The 21273-nt window shown below is 49.2% G+C and overlaps 1 protein-coding gene across 2 annotated transcripts in view; it reads right to left on the reverse strand.

Moving 5' to 3' along the window:
- Positions 1–20830, reverse strand: part of ATRN (attractin) — a 144045-nt gene extending 123215 nt beyond the window's left edge. The window contains exon 1 of one of the 2 annotated variants that reach the window (XM_084517162.1): positions 20454–20829. In XM_084517162.1, coding sequence (XP_084373288.1) covers positions 20454–20773 — 320 coding nt within the window. In that variant the 5' untranslated portion in view covers positions 20774–20829. Of the gene's footprint in view, positions 1–20453 lie in introns of both variants that reach the window. The other variant, XM_084517163.1, reaches the window with a different exon arrangement.
- Positions 20831–21273: the final 443 nt, after the last annotated feature.

Raw genomic sequence — 21273 nt, forward strand, 5'->3', positions numbered from 1 at the left:
CCTGACGACAGCAAAAAGGATGAGTGTAACCCCGAGCAGAAAAGTGAGCGGTATTTTCCCCCCCGTGACTCAGTTTTAATGAAAGCAATTCCGTACAAAGTCGGGAAAAAAAACAACTAAATATCGAACACTTCAAGTATCTTGTCAAGGCAGATGCACGCACTTAGCTTCTCAATAAGTTCCCCATTGTTAGGTAGAACAAAACGCAGAAAATAAATAAAAAATATAATAAAATACATAATAAAAGCCCAAGCTCTGAGCAGTATGAAGCATCATGTTCTTGCTCCTCTTGTATTCAGTGGCAGCACTGTGCTGAACTCATCCACATGCTGCACCCCCAGGCAGAAGCACCCTGGATGCCAACGTGGAAAATCTAACATCAGGATGGCAAAAAAAGGGGGAAAAGAAGCATATTGAACCATAAAGCTACTCAAGAAGTAATTCATTATCAATATGCAACCCTTGCACACCCCTGTGTTAACAGCAAGCTGTATTTTCAGCAGCAACCCTGATGTTTAAGGTCTGCTCAGCACCACTGTGCATCCCTTGGGTGACAAAATCCACAAGTGCAAATGCTTCTCTTCTGTCAGATAAACTGGTGATGTTTTTATTAAAAACTGGTGAAATTCCTCTGAAAGAATCAACAAGTTTGATCAACTCCATGAACTCACTGCAAATCCCTCATTTAATTGTAAGGAAATGCAGTTGGGGACATGATGCTGTTCACGCCCATGAGATGGGAATTCCCCTCTTTTAGTTTATACCCAACCAGATCCAGCATCCTGGCTTAGTGGAAGGAGAGAAAAGGTCGTGGTTGGCGTAGATTTGATGGAATTAAGTCAATCCCTTAAATCAAGACTTGTTCTGCTGGCACAGAGCAGTCAAACCACTACGCAGCTCGCTCCACCAGCAAGCCTCAATTTTTCCACGAGCTCCTTGCGGGAATGAAGTAAGCCCACGCTGCTCAATCCAGCACAACGTTTTGTTAAAGAGGCCAAGAAAATCAAGTGAACAACACCCAGTAACCCAACAGATCTCAGCTCCTGCAGGTGAGGATGTAAAGGGATTTTCAAACATCATTCCTCAACCTCCCCATGCCCACCCGGCAAGTGCCAGTGACTTAGCAGCAGCAGCCCGTCCAAGTTGGCTCTTCTCAGCAAATTCCTACAGCTAGGACCAGAGGGAATGGCCTCAAAGATGCTCCAGGAGAGGCTCAGGTTGGAAATGAGGAGACATTTCTCCTCAGAAAGAGCACTCAGGTGTGGGGATGGGGTGACAGGGAGGTGGTGGAGTCCCCGTCCCTGGGGGTGTTCAAGGCAAGGTTGGACGTGGTGCTTGGGGACATGGTTCAATGGGTTCTAGGTTATTAAAACACTCAGCCTTGCTTCCTCAACTGGAAAATAGTAAATAGCAAGAAGAACTATACAGAAATGAAACAAATCCCCTTTAAAAAAAAAAAAAAAAAAAAAGATGTTTTACATGATCTTTAACCAATTAAAGACTAAGAAACTGCTTTCTATTTGGAGCGAAGCTTGAAGAGTTGAAGACGAGGCACTGATTTGCACATAATGCCGAATTCATGGTCTGTGCCAATGCAGCCTTAGCAACAGACCGGCAAAAATATCTTCATATCCAAGATCTGCCAGCGTTTCTTTACGCGACAAACACCTCTCAAGTGTTTGTCTATGAAACAGCTCAGGGGAGCAGGGCAGGTCACAGCCGCCAGCCCCCTGATTTCGCAGCAGGAGAGGCGGGCACGCACACAGAAGTCTGTTTTCTTTCTTGAAAAGTCAGCATCTTAGCACGCAGGTCTCTTGATAACCTCCACAGATGTTTTTTTTCCCCTTAAAATAAATAAATAAAAAAGGTAAAGCCAACCCAACAGGTGGGCTAGGCAATGAACTCTGGGGTCAACCCACAAAGCAAAGCAATTGGGGGCATCCTTGGGGAGCATCTGAAGAGCCCAAAGCCATTCAGCAAAGGACCGGCCGCCCCCAGGGCTACAAAAATCATTGTTTCCGTCTCCGATCTGCCATATGCACCTCTCCCAACACCTCTGAAATGACTTCAGGAGGAGTTATTCTTGGGCGGCAGCGGGAAAAAATGAAATTCCATCTGCTCCCAACAGATTTCTGGCAACAAAAACAAAAACAGGGGCTGAACGCTGCTTATGCAAAGTTTTGAAATAACCTCTCTCTCTTCACAACCGAACTGAGAGTTGACACACAGGCCATATCTCAACTAACCTTTTCTGGGAAAAAAAAATAATTAAAAAATCCTATTTTGTTATTTAGGATTTAGCCATCATGAATTCTTTCCTCATTCCGGTAACATCTACAGGAAAAGCACATTGACACTAACTAGGAATTCTGCACAAGATCTTCCATTCATTTTTTTTTTCGTTAAGAAAACCAGAAAAGGAATGATTTTGCCTTATCCCAGTTTCCCAGTTAGCTTCCTGCAGTTCCATTTAGTTACCTCTCTGCACAGCCAAGATGTCCTAAAACACAACTTGAAAGAGCAACACCGACCACGTACCGACCACCTACTCTAAGCACCCTTAAGCCCTGCAAGAAAAAAGCTCACTCCTGCCTTTGAAATGCTGAAAACGAGACCCAAAACTTCCAATTTGTCCCACGGACACTCCACTTCTGCGGAGTCCTCTGGAGCAGGAACGTGTAACCCACTTCACATCGAGTGCTTGGCTCCAACACTGCCCCATTGTCCACCCGCTGCTGTCCTGGGAGGACTCGGGAGGTGCTGGCATGACTCCAGAGCAGGCTCCAGCATCCCACGCGTGGGTCAAGTCCAGCAATAGCCAACCTGGGTGCTGACAAGGCCGTTTTCCCCCAAATTGTGCTTTTCTTCGTGGCCCTAAGCTGTTCTGCCCTGCTGTCGGGCAGATTAATGGTCACTGCCGCAGCACCGAGCACAATCTCGGTGGAAGAAGTAGTCATTTATGCTGGTTAATGCAATAAATAGTGCTAATACCAAATTGCAAGTTATTAAGAGGAGGGAAATTGAAGGGGAACGGCTTCCAGACCTAACAACAAGCGTATCGATGCATCATAAGGTCAGGAACTTCCCCTCATTTGCTGCACTTTCAATTAATCTGCCAGAGGTAATTTATAGAACGAGGGCTAAGAAGCGAAGCAGTCGCGGTAATAAATTCCTCGCTGACACCCAGCACAAAGATACCACTCGCTGGAAGGAAACGTTTTCAGGAACCAGTTGGTTCTTACACCAAAATCACCTCTCCAAAACATAAATAAAGATTCGGGTGGCTGTTTTAATTTAAAGGCAGGATATCTTGAGTTGGAAGGGACCCACGAGGATCTGAGTCCAGCTCCCGGACCTGCTACCTGCAGCCACTCCTGATGGGATGGAGAAGTTTCACAGCGGCCTCTACAACCTTCTTGCAACTATGACCTGCAGGAGACTCACTCACAGAGGTCTCAAAGTGAGGAACAGCAATAAAAAAAAAGGCTGCACGGTGTTTCCTCTGAAACCTTTACACCTGCATGTCCGATTTCCGAGCATCGGGGTTACCGGGAGCTCTCCTGGGTGGGGTTCCCACAGCACAGGTCACGTTTGAGCCCTTTTGTACTCAAACACGGAGCTGCAATCTCTTCCTGGAGGACAAAAGGCAAACGTGATCCACAGGCAGGCAGGACCCACAGGCCCCACAAAACCCCAATGGGACGAGGACAGGGACCCAATTTGTTTTTCCCCTTCAGCCCGCCCGCACAAACAGATGCGCTCTCGCCCCCAAGAGCTCCGCGGGGCTATTTTGAGAATTTTGCATCTCGTTATTTAATTTATTTATTAGAGCCCGATTTGGGGAGACAAAACTTGCTCCAAGCATTCGGGTTTTTATTTAGATTAAGCCAGGCTGTTCAGACTGGCTCGGAGTCAAATTGTTCCCGCTAATTACAGTCCCTATTTTAGAGAAAGTGGGAACGCTCAGATTCTCCAGCTGCACAGCTCTTTGCTCGGGGTGTGGGGGGGTGTTTCTCCTCTCAAGTTGAACGAGCAGAGTTTGAAAGCATCTGACAGTTCTCAACCTAGGAGATGGCATTCCCCGGGAAACCAGTCCATTTACCTTTTAGCCGAAAAATTAAAGCCCGTTAACCACTCATCGTTAGTTAAATATTACAGGTGAGAAGGCAGCAGCTGCCCTAGGGCCAGCATGCCCTGGCTCTGCCACATTCAAATTGGGGTTAAGGGGCAGTAACACCCCAAAAGCTGTAAGGATCAGCAGCATTTAAACACCATCAGCTACATAACAAAACTCAATGATATTTTTTTCCCCCCTCCATCCTAAACAACTATCCAGAAGGGCAGGTAGTCAAAAGATGGTTTTTTCCTCCCTCCTAAATAACTGTCCACGAGGGCAGATAGTCAAAAGACAGAAAAAAAGACTGATAAATAATGAATGCCCAGCATTTTAAGAGCTGGGCCATTCATTTAAAGGCTTAACCCAAACCTCCACTTTCTGCTGCGGATGACCAACGATTTTAACACACACTCCAAGTGTTTCATGAAGAGCAAACACCCAAAATCCTTGAAAGCAGACAGGGCTCTTCAGCCAAAGCCAATCATTAAACTCGCCCACCCGATGCAGGACGGGAGCTTTCACAACAGGAGCAAACCGGGCGCTTCCACGGGGCTCGTGCCAAATTTGCAAGTTAAACGCAGCGCAGATTCGCTGCGGCTTCGGAACCCTACTGAATTTGGGGACTATTTGCATGGGCAGCTTTATCACCTCGATAAGGTGGAGGACTTCATCCTGTTAATGTTGGCTGGCACGAGAATCAATAAGGAATTCACGCACGGCGAGCGGGCAGGAACAAGTCGCAGCCGATCGATTTATTACGGGTTCGGCTTCGGAGCTGCCTCTCGCCTTCCATCGCTCCATAACGAACTGGAAAGCAGGCGTTTTCCCAGGGCTCTTCACCCTGGCTGCTCTGGAGAAGGAATTATTTCTACATGAGCAGCGCTGCGAGTCGTCAACAAGCAGACACCGCTCTGCCAAGCGAGCCCCGAAACTCCAAAGCCTTGTCCAGCCGATAATTTGCTGCGTGGCGTTGAGGAGCTTGCTTAATTCAGTCGTGTTTCCCCTCTGACCAAGCACAGAGGGGCTGTCAGGATGAGGTTTTATAAATAAAAGTCTCCGGGCAGTGAAGCAATACGTTAAAGTTACGGTAGTAGCCACGTTTCGCACTAAGATTTTCAGAATTGTATTAAAAACGGTCACTTTTTGACCCAAAGAGGAAGGTTGCAAGAAAAAAGTGAAATAACTTATGGAAATAAATCTAAGGAAAAAAAAAAAGAGTGCATTAGGGACTTAGCACTTCCGTGCCCCTACAGAAATTTCACCCAAATATTTACTATTTAATCTATTTAACAGTATATTTACTATTTATATTTCATCTATTTAATAGTTAATTTACCATTTAATCTATTTAATCGTTGCTTCACTGTCCCTCCCCAGCAGCATCACCTCCTGCATGAGATTTTATTCGACTGTTCCAAGGCACTAAAAGCTAAACTGGCTGAAATGAACATCTCAATCCTTTAAGCACTTCTTGATCATATAAACAGTGACCACGAGTGCTGTTGGGTCTGTCACACTGGAAGTGGAAGATGCGCTTTTCAGCAGAAAGCTCCAAAGAAATCCTTGGATTTCAATAAAACAAACCCCACAAACATTAATACATCGTAAGCAAGGAAAAAATGGACTTCCTGCAAATGATTTTACATCCAGACCAGCTCTTAAGCCCCTCAAAAGGTCAGGTTTCCCTCCAAGTGGGATTTTTGGGTAGAAACACTAAACTTCAAACCCTGACGCAGAGCAAAGCCTGGTGAGAGCACCCAGCCTGCTCCGCTGGCAGCTCTCCATGCCAACCAGCGCTGAGTGACAGCAGAACCACATTATTTTGCTTTAATTATTTCCATTTGAGGTTGCTGCTCTGTACTAAGAGGGCTAGAGGACTTTATATAACCTTTTCACGCTGTTAAATCCTAACATGGAAATATTTCATTTGGGAAAAGACTGAGACAGTAACGATTAGGAAACAAAATATCCCCTTCCCCATCTACACTGCTAGACTGGGAGCTGAAAAGCAAGACGTAAATAAAAAAAAAGCCACCACAATCTTGGCTTCTAATACAATTTAATAGGTTTTCAAGGGGAAGATGGCACGACAAAAGGTCCTGCAGTTGCTGTATTCCAGTTTGCAATGCTTCCTACTCGAGGCAGGTTTCCGCAGGCTGTACAGCGAGCAGGATCAGAGCGCCTGGGGCCACAGTGAATCAGCCAGCTCTCCGCATCAAACGTGGGGATTGCTTCACGTCAAAAAATACCATTTATTCCGTTTTTCCAAATCACAAGACGAGCATTGCACGCTTGGCCAAGGGAACCTTTGGTAACTGCAGCGATCGTTTGAGGCTCGCACTGCTGACGCGCTGTAACGCTAGGGGAGAAATAACTGCGGGCAAGAGCATTTGCTGATCAATAACCATGAACAACTTCAGTGCAAGCCTCAGCCAGGCTCCCTAAGCGTTAAACCTCAGCCAGACATCCTAGAAATAAGAGCTGAACGCTCCTCTTGGGTAACAAGGGGTTAGAAACCCACCGCCTGGTTAGAGGAGGCGACCCAGGAGATGCTTTTAGCAGTGCTTTAAATGATATTATTGTTTTCCCTCTTTTACCTCGCCGCCTCTTTATTTCATTTGGCCTTGTGAGAAGCTTCACGCTGACAAATAACCGTTTAAAGACCAGTTACTGTAAGTCAGCACGAGTAACACAGCACCGCAGAGTGCTTTCACCCCGCTTCTGTCCCTTTGCTCATCCTTTTGCTTTCCCAGCGTGACGCAGGGATCTCCGCATCAGGATTCCCCGTGACACCACCAGCTGATGCAATCAGCACCCAGGTCAGCAGAAAAAACATTGAATCGGGTTCCAGCTCTGCCTTACCAACAAATTCCCTCTCCCAAACGCTGCCCGTGATCCCTGTCACCTGGGAGGGCGCCTGGTTGCCCTGATGGCAGCACAAGTGGCACAACGGGAGGGATGCTCGGCTGTCAGCTCCCACACTGAAGGGGAAAAGCTCCCTGCACACCACGTAGCAACACTCCAGCTTCAGGACTGCTCCGGATGACACCGATTCAGACAGGTTTCCCACGTCCAGGCAGCATTGAGCAACCTGCTGCAGATGCTTAAAAACCACCCCCACACACCCCACAGCCCTCAGGCCGAGACACTGTTTTGTTTAAAACAGCACGATGTAAAACAGCAACCCCACCTGGCACCTTCTGTCCATCCTCAGTCGTTCCTTCCCTTAACACAAGCCCTAAAACCCATTTGCTCTCAAGGTCAGATTGTCAGGTCTGTATGCAGACAGCTCACCCTTCTCACCTTTATTCTTAAAAAGGGACATTCCACATCCCTATATTGCACAGTCCAAAGACTCAGCTGATGTTACTTTCTACGACCAGCTCTTCACGCCGACTGTTGTTTAAAACTGCTCTTAAAAGATTACGGGAATCCTCACCCGAGAGAAAAATTTGATGCTACTTAGAGAAAGAAAAGGTTTTAAAAGTGAATTAAGGACAGAGAGAATACAGCAGCCCTTCCCAAAACCTCACCGAGCCATTAAGACAGAAGAGCAGCAATGAAAAAGCCAGAAAATTCGCTTTGAACCAGTGAACGTGAATCCCGCGGCTACAAATAATCAGGACAACTTACAACGGGGACTATTTTAGGGGAAACACAATCCAAATGTTATGACTAGGACTCCTACGCACTCCCTCAGTACAAATAAGTAAGACGATCTGGGTACGTACGTACGAGGTTCTCATCTCCAACGCCGATGATGAGCTTTGCAGTTTAACAACCCGTTTGGGGAAGGGCTCCGCAATCCCCAAAAGAGTGGTGTGGGAAACAGCTCCCAATTACCGGCTGCAGATTGACAGCTAAAACACTGATTTGCTTCAGGAGGCTGTCAGCAGCCCGGCCTCAGCCTGCAAGGGCTGCGAAGTGCTTGCTGTACTGAATCAATTAGGCATCAAAGCAGTTAACCAGTTCATAAATCAATCCTGTAATTCCAGCCCACGTTAATTCGCTCCGAAAGGGAAACGTGCTGCACCCTCCTCGTGTGAGGCTTCTTCGAAAAAACAGGGAAGAAACCAAGGTACAGACCCTGATTGTAAAGGATCAGAGATTTCCTTTCTCTGTTTTCAGACCTGCTGCAGTTTGCTGTCGATACCACTGGAAAGCCAAGACAGCTGGGAAGTCCAAACAGTCCAAGGGTGGTAATCCTCAAAAGGCAGCTCACAGCAAAATTTTAGGATGAAATGATAATTAATAAACTTAACATTATCTATATCAAAACTCCTTTGGGCAAACGATCTCCCCAATAGTTTTCTGAACCCGTTTTCTTTCCTCCCTAAATCTATTCCTTAAACAGGATATTATACACTAAGGAATAAGAGTTGGGACCCGCACAACTCTTTATTTTAAACCCACACCTAGGTAACTGCACAGCTTTACTACACTGCAACTGTTTTATGCAGAAGACACACAAATATAACTGCTAAAAGGAAAAAAAAAAAATGTAGAAAATTACCACTCCTAATTGTCAGCATACGCAGAGACAAAACTAATTAGGGCTGAGATTTTCCAGATTTTGTTTCTAAAGACTTTTTCTACATATTCAAGAGCTAATAATAAAAACGTCTGACCAAGAGTAAAAGCTTATAAAAAGCTTTTCTTCCCTACAGAGCAATTTCTACTCGAAGTCATTTCTTTTTCTCAGAAAGGAGACTCTGGGTCTAAGTGCCAGAAGGTCACCGGATAGAGAGATACATCCTGATGGACAGAAACAGATATTTTAACCCCATTAAAATCATACTTTTTTTTTTTATTATTATTTAACTGGACATTTAAGTAAAAGCAGCTCATGCCAAGCCACAATCCTGACCTGCTGCAAACCCTTAGTCCATCAAGGGTCCAGACTGCCAAAGGGGTTTCAGCGCTCTGGGTGTTTACACGTGCAAATCAGGAGAATTTAAGAATTCTCCACAATATTTGCTGGCCTCAAAACGAGCAGCATTTCCTCTTCAGATGTGACAATGATACCATGGAAAGCGTTCTGTCAGTGCTGGAGGAAATACACTGCTATGAAAGCGGCCTTCATCCAGCTACCCTTAATTTTCCGTGAGAATTCGTTGCTTTTGGCCAAGCCATTCATGAAACTGTTAGGCTACAAGGCACTACAGGAATTAGCAATTCAAGCGTTGGAGTCCCATGGGGCAGAGGGATGCAACCAGCCTGTCCTCGGCAGCCTTCAGATCCTACAAGACAGCTTTGATGCCCAAAGAGAAGCCCCAGCTCTGAAACATCCATACAGATTTCTGATGCCCGTGACTCCATCACAGCTTTAAAGCAAGAAGTAGTGTAGGAACATTACAGGGTTGACAGAAATCGATGGACACGCACGCAGTCGTCTCCTACAGTATTTCTTCTTCCATCCACAAAAAAGAAAAAAAAAACACAAAATTCCTTTCTGAAGGCTGACTTCAGCTGTTCTCTACACAAAATAAGAGAATCACAGAATGGTTTGGGTTTAAAGGGACCTAAAAGACCACCTAATCCCAACCCCATGCCATGAGCAGGGATGCCTCTCACCAGCCCAGGTTGCTCAAAGCCCCATCAAACCTGGCCTCAAGCACTTCCAGGGACGGGGCAGCCACAGCTCTGGGCAAACAGAAAACAGGAAAACACTGCTCTCTTTTCCAGGAAACACTCCAGATCTGGGGTCTGTGCAGATTTGAGGAGGGGGATGCTCACCCCATATTACCTTTACCACGCTGCAGTAGGTCTGCAAAGCAACAGGGCCGAGCACCGTTCCCTCCTCCCCACACATCGTGCGAGCAGCAGCTCTCAAATCCTTTTTCCAGGGATCACAGAAACACTGCTCCTTCCTAGAAGAAAACTATTTAGATCACAGCAGCCCTGCACGTCCCGAGTCCCAAGACACAGCCAATGTTTTTTACCCCACAATGATGCAATGAGATGCGTGAAGTTGCATCAACCTACAAAAAAGAAGGGAAAACCTCCCTGGGCCTCCCCTGGGAGCTGCAGAGAGTAAGCCACTCTACCTTCGTGCCTGCACTCATTTCTCACCGTGATGTCTCAGTCTTAAGCACCTCGAGATGCTGAAAGCTTGGTTTCGGGAGGCTGCGAGTGAGAAAAAGGATGTTGTCTTTAACACAATCTCTTCACGCCCTCGTACACACCCAGCTCGCATGGAAACAAGTGAACCGCAGGCACAAAAGATGTTCTGATGCCTTGACCAGCTCTGATCAAATAAAGGGAGAAGCCACCACGTGAAAATTGGGGTAAATCCCACATGACAGATTCCTGTTGGCACTGAATAGGGAAATTAAGATCCTAATTGAACTTCCTCACTTTTTACATAAAATATCCCTTCTCACAAGCCTCAGTGAAGTTGATTACGGCGTATTTATAGCAACATTAACCACATTTCTTTTGTAGGACAGTACAGACAAAGAAGTTGGATACCAGTTGCCATGCAAAACAACCACAACGTCCTTTGAAACCTCCACATCACTGCATGAATAACGCCACCATCAGAACATTTTTAAACATCTCTCTTTAATAACCTGTCCTTGTTGCATAGATAAGGAGGGTAAACCAAGAAATCAGATGATGAGCCGTGTTCCTGCCCGATTCCTTGAAGTAGGAAGTATTGCACCCTACTATTGGTGATGCTGCACCCTGAAGGTCTTCAAGGCTAAAGGCAGATCGAGTGATACGGCAGCACTTGGGAGTTTTGGCAAAGCCAAGGAGGAAACAAAAAGCCAACGCTGGCTGTGATAGCATCCTTTACTTTGAGACAAGGCTTCCATGCCTTACAGCAATATAAATACCCAGTGTTTGCTTAAAAACAAACCATCAGGAGACATGGACCAGGGAGAACAGCTGCCTGCGCCGCTGGCTGAGGGGCTGGGGAACAGAAACCAGCCCGGGCTTCACCTCGAAGAAGTTTTGAAGAAATGGCCCGATTTTGAAGAACAACTGCTGTGCCAACTCCAACTGTTTCTCTGTTCACTGCCTTTGCCTTTTCAGGACGGGAGTCCCTTCGCCCTTTTTCCACTGTAGGAGAAGGAAAAGTTACGGGCTACCAAGTCCCTACAGCTTCACGAACCAACCACACGATCCCAATTCCCACCAAATCGCCCCCACTTTACACCCCAAACCCAGACCTGTATGCAAGCTGTGAGCTCTGCCGTTTGCAGCAGGGATTTATGCACAAATTGGCACATGCGCCTGCTGCCCCAGAAATCTTCGACAGCTCAGGTTGCTGGGAATAGCAGCAAACAACGTCAGGCCAGGAATTTGGGGACTGCTGCGTTATGCACAGGTTGGAGTTTCAGGCTCCTGGTATAAATCCAGACAAAACAAGCGAAAAAATTATCAGCATATCCTCTAAAAAACAAATTCCCAGCAGCATTAGAATGGATAGTTTAGAAAAAATGTGCAGAGGCAAGAAGTCAAGTTTTGGTTTTGACTTTGAACTACTCCAACACCTCCTCCGAATGATTCATCCTCCAATAGTTGAACGAGGGCATGTTTAAACACCCGCTACGGTTCCCAAAACGAAAAACACCAAATTTAAAGAATCTCCCCAACCTGTGCTTGCGAGAAGCAGACGCCGACTGACCCACATTTAAACGGCTCCCGGTGATGAGGCTGAGTGCCATAAATCAAGCAGTTAACAAAAGCACCAACTCTGTCAGGCTGCAGCTATAAATAAATAAACGCATCTGGAAGCACAGAGCCCATCTCGCACCAGGAATTCAGCACCAAATTTTTCACGTAATACACAAGCAACCGGCCACAATTATTCCCGTTCCCAATCTCAGTTTGAAAAAAAAAATATATATAAAAGCCACAGAGCCTTGAGTGACCTCACAAGGAGTTTTTTCCCAACGTGTTATTTGCAGCGTGGTACTTCTCCTCCAGCTGAACAAGCAGCTTGTGATGCCTGCCTGCAGTCCTGCCAGGGCAGAACATTTTTTCTAAGAACCTCGATGGCAAGGATCACAGGAGGTTTGCCCCGAGCCTCCTCCTGCTGCCCCGCAGTCAGCATTTCACCCCGTGCTCCTTGGCAGCTCCGGTCTTGCAGTGGCTGCGGAGTTTTTTCTTGGAATCACCGCCGCCGATGACGCAGAAGAGCAAAGTTTGGTGCAAACACAGATAGCAGAGAACCTCAGCACAGAGGTTGCTGGAAAAATTCACGTGACGGCCTGCGGTCTGCATTAATGGGGTCTCGGGAATTAATCATTAAGCAGGCAGGTGCCTAACTTGGGCAGGACCAGCACCACACGCGGCTACAGCAAGGGTTTTCACAAAGCCGTCCTGGGCAGCTTATTTTGGAGGAAGACAAACACGCTCTCGATGGTGGCAAACAAGGAAATCCAAAACGCGCACGCAGGGTGAGCCTCGGTCATAGATTTTCTGCCGATAAGGGCTGAAAATATCTGGCAGCAGCCCCACAATACCCACGCTTCGAGCGCTACAAAGCTGTGAAAAGAAGGATGTAACGCCACACGTGCAAGGATGCTGAAAATAAACCCACACTCACCCAGCCACGCGTTACACCAGCAGTAACTCACCAAAGCAAGAGGCCCTGGAAGTGTCTTTTATTTTTTTTTTGTTCGTGGCAATACTAATGAGTGAAAAGCAGCAGGGAGAAAGGCGACCACAGCTTCAAAAAGCACCGTAATTGAAGCCTCAATTTTTCTCTCGCTTGACAACGAAATAAGGTTAAATCCAACCTACATTTTCAGAACGGAACAATGCTCCTCACCTTCTGCATTCGGGTTCATAAATGGGTTTACAGAAATGCTAATTCATCCGCGCCAAGCTTTTATACCCTAAGCAGACAAGCACCACTTCGGAGACGGATATTAAATTTTCATGCAATACAAACACTGACTAATAAGAAACTCTTCAAAAGGGTGTTTTCCTACCTTAGCCTCGCTTATTATCTGTCCTTCCAGGCTACAGAAGCTAGCAAATAAAAACTAAGGCTTCTGAGAAACAGGAGAGACAAAGAGAACAACAAATAAGAGAAAAAGTGGGATTTTCACAGCCGCATTCACACATCCTCAGGTCTCCGAACAAAGCCCGTCTGCCCTGGGCAGTGCTAAAAGACAAAAAGGATTCTTTTTAATCCTTAGTAGTGTGCATAATGCCCTCCCTACCCACCTGAAGCAACAACCTCTACATGGGTTTTTGTGACACCTGTGAAGCACGTCCAAGATGAGGAGCATGGTGTAAGGCAGCGCTGTTTGTTCCACAGCTACGAGCTCAGCAGGCTTGGCAGGAGAAGGGGGAAAAATAAAAGTTTTAGACAGTGGAAAACCCCAGCTAGCACAATCACCCTTGCAATCACCCTTGGATTCTGCTTCTGCATTTTCAGAGAACTGAAAACTCTGACTGGGGACTCTGCGGGAAGCAGATTTACCCAAGGAAACCACAACTGGTACCTGAAACTTCAAGCAGCCCCCACTTCATCCTAGAAGTATTTCAAGCCACCTGATCTGGCCATCAGCTGCCCTTCCTTATCAGGAACATCGCTCAGCTGATCAGCGTAACACTGAAATCTGTTCCACATAACAAAGGCCATTATCAGCCCGAAATACCGAGTCCGTTTCCTTTAAAACATTATTCTAAAAATCCGCCATTCTGCTGTGCTAAATTTAGCTCATCGGATTTTAACTTCCAGACTGCTCAGTGTGCAGGTCAGGTCTCTTGCCATCCTTCACGATTTCACCAGGAAGGATCCCTCCCATTGTCAGAATCCCAAAGATTTAAGGCTCTAGAAGCCAAAATCATGCCCCGAATCCCATCCACTGAAACCCTTGCAGCAACCTGCATCTCCATTTGCCCAGAAAGATGTAAAATAAATATTTATTTTAAGCAAAGGGAGGGGAGGACGTTTGTGGCGGTCTCGTGTCCAAAGGAACTCCACGTGGATCTGCCACAAACAAAGGAACAAAAGCAGGAAACCCAAACCATTTGTAATTCCTGGTTCAGTATTTCATGACTTCATGACTGTTTGATTCAAAGCTATGCTGAAAGGTAAATTATCATCTTCATTCTGTGCTGCGCTATTGCTTATCAAATCTTCCAGCCCTGCTTTCAATGCACTGCAGAGGTTTTGCAGGCAGACCTCGGCTATACAAGAACAAAGTACTGTAAGAAGATTCTTGCAGTCCATCTTAGGGTGAGCTCCAGTTTGTATTGGTTTCCTCCTCTTCTAAAACCCCTTTACTTATAAAATCACACAATTCTGAACCCCATCTTCTGTATTTTTTTTACTATATTTTTTCCACTACATTTTAGAAGATGTGATTTAAGAGCTCCTAAAGAACTCCTTGCAGAGAAAACATTGAGCACAGAAAAAAAAAGCGAAGCTCTACGAGATCAAGAAGCTAATTCCAAGCGCCGTGCTTGGAACTTCAAATTGGAAAAAAAAATTCTTCCAGCAAACTGTTTAAGAAAAGAGCACCCAAGGGTATCGTTAATTAATGCGGTAATCCAGCAGGTTGGTCAGCAGCAGCATTATCTCAGGATAGAGAGGATTTTCAGCATGGATCATCACAGACACTTACGTTACGCGCTGGAAGTTCGTGGTTTGAAATTTGATTGCTCACCCAAGCTTCAGAGGAACAAGCCGGGAAACTGAGATCCGCCACCTGCCTTCCAAGCATTATTTAACTTCACGAGGGCGCACAATAAGAGCACCTCCCGGTTCTTTTGAAGACTTATAATAAAATGCCATTTCTGTGGAGACTCAGTCATTTGGTGAAATTTCAATAAAATCGCTTCTGTTGCCTGTAAATGGAGTAAGATGGTAACAAACACCCAGCTCAACGCGAGTTTATTTTGGATCCATGGTGAAAGAAGCAACAGAGCCTGCGAAATAATGGAAAAACCTACACCAACATCAGACAATTTCAGCTGACCTGATGCAGGTGGCTGTTCCGGGGTCTTCCAAGTGAGAAACAGGATAGAAATGTCTTTTGTGTGGACCACTGAAGACAAGGAGGTGCTGGTGCTCAGGTCCAAGGCGTGCTCCTGGACTTGGCAGGCACAGCACGGTTCCCCCTACCTGCTCCATCACCCCCAGAGGTCCCAAAGCTCAGCCACCCTCCAGCAAGCAGACAGCCACTGGTCCTGCTCCTCGCACCCGCAGGCTGAGGCCGCGAGCTGCTCGGCGATTCCAGCACCTAAATGCTCAAAGGGGAAGGTGCTCGGTGGGCACGAGGCAGAGGTGACAAAGATCCAGCCCCCTCTGCACTGTTTTACTGTCCTGCATTGCCTGCTGTCCTCTCCTCGCTGTAGAGCACGCTGTGAAGTAGAAGTGAGCTTACTGCAAGCATTAAACAACTGAGGCCAGGCAAATAAACCTGCTGGCCACAAAGCAAGACGTGCAGAACCTCCTAGGTATGTCGAAAACACTGAATTGTTTCAGAGATGAACCTTTTTTCTTCGCACTCTAGTAAAATAGCAGCCTTTCCATCCACAGATTAACAACAAAACGGCAAGAATGAGGATGAAACATCAACCAAGAGTTTCTCTCTCCACGGACAGACCACATAAGCCCCTAGACAGATAGATATATATACACACAGACATATTCACACACCTCCGAGCAAATTTTCAAAATCCCAACTTGTAAATAATGCCTCCGAGATCTAAATTAAACCACTTAAGTAGGCTTTTTTCTTCCCCCAATGTTTTCCTGGAAGCTCATCCTGCTTAGACATTTCCAGCTCGCATAGCCCACTCTCTTACCACCAGGGCACGTCGTTTCGCACAGCACCATGGAAGAGAAAAGAATTTTAAACGCACGATAATGCCCTAATGAAAAGAGAGCAGTGGAGCTGGGATCAGGCACAAACACAACACCCAAATCTAATTTAAGCACTTAAACTGATTCAATTCAAATTGCCAACAACCTCTAATATATTAAGTAGCTTTCTGACTTTCATGAAGCTCTGAACTGCATCAGGTAGCTCCTTAAAGACAGCGAATTTGTGCAGTAGCTGTTGACCAAATTCCCATTTATTTAAGAACGGGACCCGTGACAGTCCTTTGCTAGCTAGCAGCTCTCGCAGGTTATGATCTACCCAAATCATCTAGGGAGAAAATTCCTTTTACTGCAATATCCTTTGGCCAAGGAGAGCGAGTAACCACAGAGTCCTTAATAACATTCAATCAGCAGCCCCGAACTGCCTCCATTAAATTAATAAAGTGGTAGTTCAAAAGATACACCCTAATCTTTATTTTTTTTCCCCCCACTGCCACGTTCCATTGCTAAGCACCGCTTCGCGTTTTCCATCTCCCACCTCAAAAAAAAAAACAAAAAAAGGATTACCATGAAAGGAGAGAAGCAGCACCCTTACACACAAAACCCTGGTTTTCTGGAAACATTTGGTGTCTAATTATATACAACACAGAGTCTGTTCGCTTTTGCTGCTAGGATCGCACACCAAATCGCCCAGCAGCGCGCCTACCGACACCGCTAGCATCCAGCCACCTTCCCAGAAGGCAGCACCTTGAGAGTTCATCTAATCCTCTCCAATTTTTGGCCAAGAAACCTGCGTAAAACAGTGGTCACCTCGTAACCTGTGCCCTACCTCCCTCTGCAGCCAGCCGAAACGATTCCCTTGAAGGCACCGAGTGCTGAGCGAAGCCCCTGGTGCTGCAGCTCCCTCGAGCAGGAGCCTGGCACCAGGCAGCAGGGCAGCAGCAGAGGACAGGAGCACGCCAGGCGTGCCCTACATTTTCTGCTGCAGCTCTGTGGAAAGCCACGCTTTCGGGCTCTGCCTCGAAAGGATTCAGGTGGCTGGCTCCTCGCCTCGAAAAATAGGCCGCCCGGAACGGCTTGCACCTCGCTCCTCTGCCTGCCCACCCTTCAGCCGCGCAAAAATGGGCATTTTCTTCATTTTCCTAGAAGTACAAATTACCACCAAGACCACGTGCAGGTGCATTTATGCGTGGCTTCCTTTTTGAGCCAGAACAGCAGGCGTCCTGAGGAAAAACACACAAACACCTCCACGTGAGACCAGCGCTGCACCGCATAGCGTCTCCCCTCCTGCGTTTTGGGTGAAACAAGAAGGAAAATGGTGCATGTTTCTTACCACCGTAGAAGTACAAAGACTTGCCTGATGTCAGGTATGAGCAGCCTGTAACACGGGGCACAGCATCACAACAACTCCAGTGCACACCATAAACCAGCCAGTCCCACGAACGCAGTCACCATCAACACCCAGATAAAGAGCAGGGCGATTAACGTGCCCACTTTAATTACATTTCACCGTCAGGTAGATAAGCATGTGGGATATACCACGCTTGGAAATAAATTTTCACCTGCCCTCACGCTTCCCATCCATCCCTACGGGTGGAAAACCAACCCTTTCGGAGCCAAGCTCTGGAGAAACACACCAAAAAAGCTGCGGTGCCATTGCTGATGGGACACTAAGTCCGAGGCAGGGGAGAGCTGTGACCGCAGAGCTCTGAACGTTGCTCAAGAACACTCGCTGGCACTTTTCTTAGAGCTCAAAGTCTAAAAAGATGGCTAGAAACTTCAGCTCACCGGTAAACAAACAAACAGCGGAACAAAACAGCAGGAGAGAAAAATATCCGGTATATTTTCAGTCAAAATTTTACGCTGGAATTGGGGTTGAAAGAGGAATAAGCAGCTTTATTGAGGAAGACGAGCAGTTAGCAGTGAAAATAAACCAATTTGTTTGTACTCAGCAGCCCCACTTGTGCTACCCAAAAAAGCCTCTGCCTCTATTCACATCTGCTCCCCGTAAACGTCCAAACATCCTCAAGTGCTCAAGGAAGGTAACAGCAAGCGGCTATTCCAAAGTGCACCCTTCTCAACCAGAAGAAAACACTTATCTAGAATAAAATACTAGGAGAAAATTAACCAGAAGAAAATACTTCTCCTGGCACTGGCTAAAACCCTTGAAAAGGAAGCTCTCAACTTCCAGAGCCTGCCTGGCCAGGCACGGATCCCTTCCAAAACCTCTTCCCAATTAGCTGCAAACAGATACAGACAAAACTCCAAATAAAAAACCAGCAGAATCAACTTGGAAATCCCACAAAGTCTCCCTCCTCTCATCCACACGGCTCCCCTTCCCCCGAGCATCACCAGAGGGGTGCCTGGTGCTTTCCACGAGGAGCTGTCTCGGAAGCAAGCTCTGCCCAGGACAATCAGCCTTTTTTTTTTTTTTTTTTTTTTTTATTTTTTTATTTTTTTTATTTCCTTTTTTTTTTTTCTCCCCCCGAAGCACCAGCCCTGCTGAGAAGTCACCTAACACACGCGGCCACGCGCTGCTTCTCTCTGCCACAGCTGCCAAAACCGAAGCAGGTAACCATCTCACAGACACTTCACCATCTTTACGGACAATTTGGCTGGAAATAAAAGCTTCTGGAGCAGACAGGGCGCATTTCCAACATGCTTCCAGACAGATCTCCCACTCCTTGCCCTGTGGGACAGACGCCAGCCACGCAGCCCCCCTCAGAGCCCCGTCAGCACACACCTCCTCTCGGTCCCGCAGGCGGCCCAGCAGCTCCCAGCCACCACCCCCGGCCCTCCCCAGGCACCAGCACCACTCCCACCAGCCCCAAAAGCTGCTCGTGCACCCCTCCTCTCCCTCTCCAAGCCAGATCCTGCCCCCCAGCTGCACCCCACAGCTTCCCCTACCTCTGCCCCTACCCAGGAACCAGCCCCACACTCTTACTTCTTCCACCTGCCTCTGACCACAGCCATCTCCATACAAATCCCAAACCCTCTACACACACAGCCCCCACACCTTCCCCAACCCCTTCTCACTTTCCAGAGCTCCTACAACCCCATTACTCCCTCCCTGCGTGCTACCATCACCCAGTTTTCCCTCCTAACACGCTCAGCCCTACACCCAGATGCGCCCCTACCCGCAGCCCTACACCCACAGCCCCCTGCCCCTACACAACCCCAGCCCTTCAGCCTCACCGCTGATGATAAAGGTCCCCCTGCAGGCCCCCAGCACCCCAAATCCTCCTCCCTTACTCCTGCCCCCCCTGCAGGATCAGCACCCCGTCCTCTCACCCCACTGCTCCCACACCCCACACCCCCTGGATCCATCCCCACCCCCCTGAGACCCCATTGCTGGGCAGAGCCAGCGGGGGGGCACCCAACCCCTGCTGCCCCCAGGCCTTACACCCAAATCCCAAGTGGCCCTGGCCCCCTTCCTTCTCCTCCTCTCCCCAGCCCTGCCACACCCCAGTAGCCAGGGGCCACCCCATAGACCCCCACCAGGGTCATCCCATAGCGGACCACCCCATAGATGCTGCTCACTGGGGGGTTACCCCATAAGGGGCCACCCCACCAATCACCCCCCCCACAGGGCCCACCCCATAGGGGGCTGCCCCACAGCCCCCACTGGGGTCATCCCATAGGGGACCACCCCCAGTGCTCATCCCTTAAGGGGTCCCCCGATAGACACCACCCCAGGACCATCTCATCGGGGGCCACCCCACAGACCTCACCCGGGGGGCTACCCCATAGGAGACCACCCCACAGACAACAGCTCCCCTAGTGGGGACCACCCCTTAGGGGGCCGCCCCACAAACACTTCCCGGGGTCATCCCACCAGGGACCACCCCACAAACGACCCCCCTAATGGGGACCACCCCTTAGGGGGCCACCCCACAGACCCCCCTCGGGGCTCTTCCCTTAGGGGGCCACCCCACAGACCCCCCTCGGGGCTCTTCCCTTAGGGGGCCGCCCCACAGACCCCCCTCGGGGCTCTTCCCTTAGGGGGCCGCCCCACAGACCCCCCTCGGGGCTCTTCCCTTAGGGGGCCGCCCCACAGACCCCCCCTCGGGGCTCTTCCCTTAGGGGGCCGCCCCACAAACGACCCCCTCCCCAATAGGGACTACCCCATAGGGGGCTGCCCCACGGACCCCCTCGGGGCTCATCCCTTAGGGGGGGCCCCCAACAGACCCCCCTCAGGGCTCATCCCTTATGGGGCCGCCCTGGACCACGGTGGTCCACGAGGACCACTCCAGAAGGGACCACCCCACAGCCGACCCCCAAACGGGGACCACCCCATAAAGGGGCCGCCCCACACTCCCCCTAGATCCACCCCATAGAGGGGCCACCCTATAATCCCCCTCACCCCACCACACCCCCATTACCCTACCAAACCCCCCAAACTCCCCCCCAACACCCCCCAATCCCCCCCACAACCCCACCAGAGCCCCCAGCCTCGCTCCCCTCCCTCTCCCTCAGCTCCCCCCGGACCCCCTCAAGGCCACAGGTTCCCCCCCCCCACCCCCCAAAATTCCCGGTGCTGACCTGAAGCGGCCCCCGCAGTGCTGGCACTGGTCTCCCACCCAGCCGGGCTGACACTCGCACTGCCCGCTGGCCGGCTGGCAGCGCCCACCGTTGGCGCAAGGTTTGTCGCATTCCTTCCCTAAAGCCGCCGCCAAAACCGCCGCTTCTTCAGAAGCTCCGGCGGCACCGGCTGCACCGAAAAAGGGCCCGGCCGGTCCTAAAAGAACCCAAACCAAAAAAAAAGGAGGTAACAACCTCCACCCGACCCGGGAAACCGGGTGACGAAACGCTGAAAGCTCCCGAGCCATCTGCCGAACGCCGGCCGGGACGACGCGGCCCATCCGCCGCGGGGGCCTCCCGGGACGGTGGCCGCTGAGGGGGCTTCCGCCGCCGCCGCCGCCGCTACGGTGGCCGGGAGGGGGCGGGAGGAGGGAGGGGAGGGTGGGGAAGGGATGGGGGGGGGAGGCGGTGCCGCCGTTGCCACCGCCCGGCCGCCGCCGGTGACGTCACTCGTTGGCGCGGGGAGCGTGAGGGGGAGCCTCCCCCCCCCCCTCCGCCATCTTGTGCCCCCCACCACCACCACCTCAGCACCCCGCCATGTTGTTGCCCCGCGGTTGGTGCTTGGAATGGTGGAGTGAGGGGGGTGTGAGGGGTGGGGAAGCCCTCACGGATCGACCCCGGTGTGGCCCGCTGAACTGTGGCCCCAAGCACCACGTCCCCAAGCACCACATCCCCAAGCACCTTCCCTCGAACACCCCCAGGGATGGGGACGCCACCACCTCCCTGTCACCCCGTCCCCAACCCTGACCACTCTTTCTGACAGAAATGTCACAGAATCACA

This window comes from Aythya ferina (genome assembly GCF_964211825.1).
Source record: "Aythya ferina genome assembly, chromosome: 4".
In the NCBI taxonomy this organism is placed as follows: domain Eukaryota; kingdom Metazoa; phylum Chordata; class Aves; order Anseriformes; family Anatidae; genus Aythya; species Aythya ferina.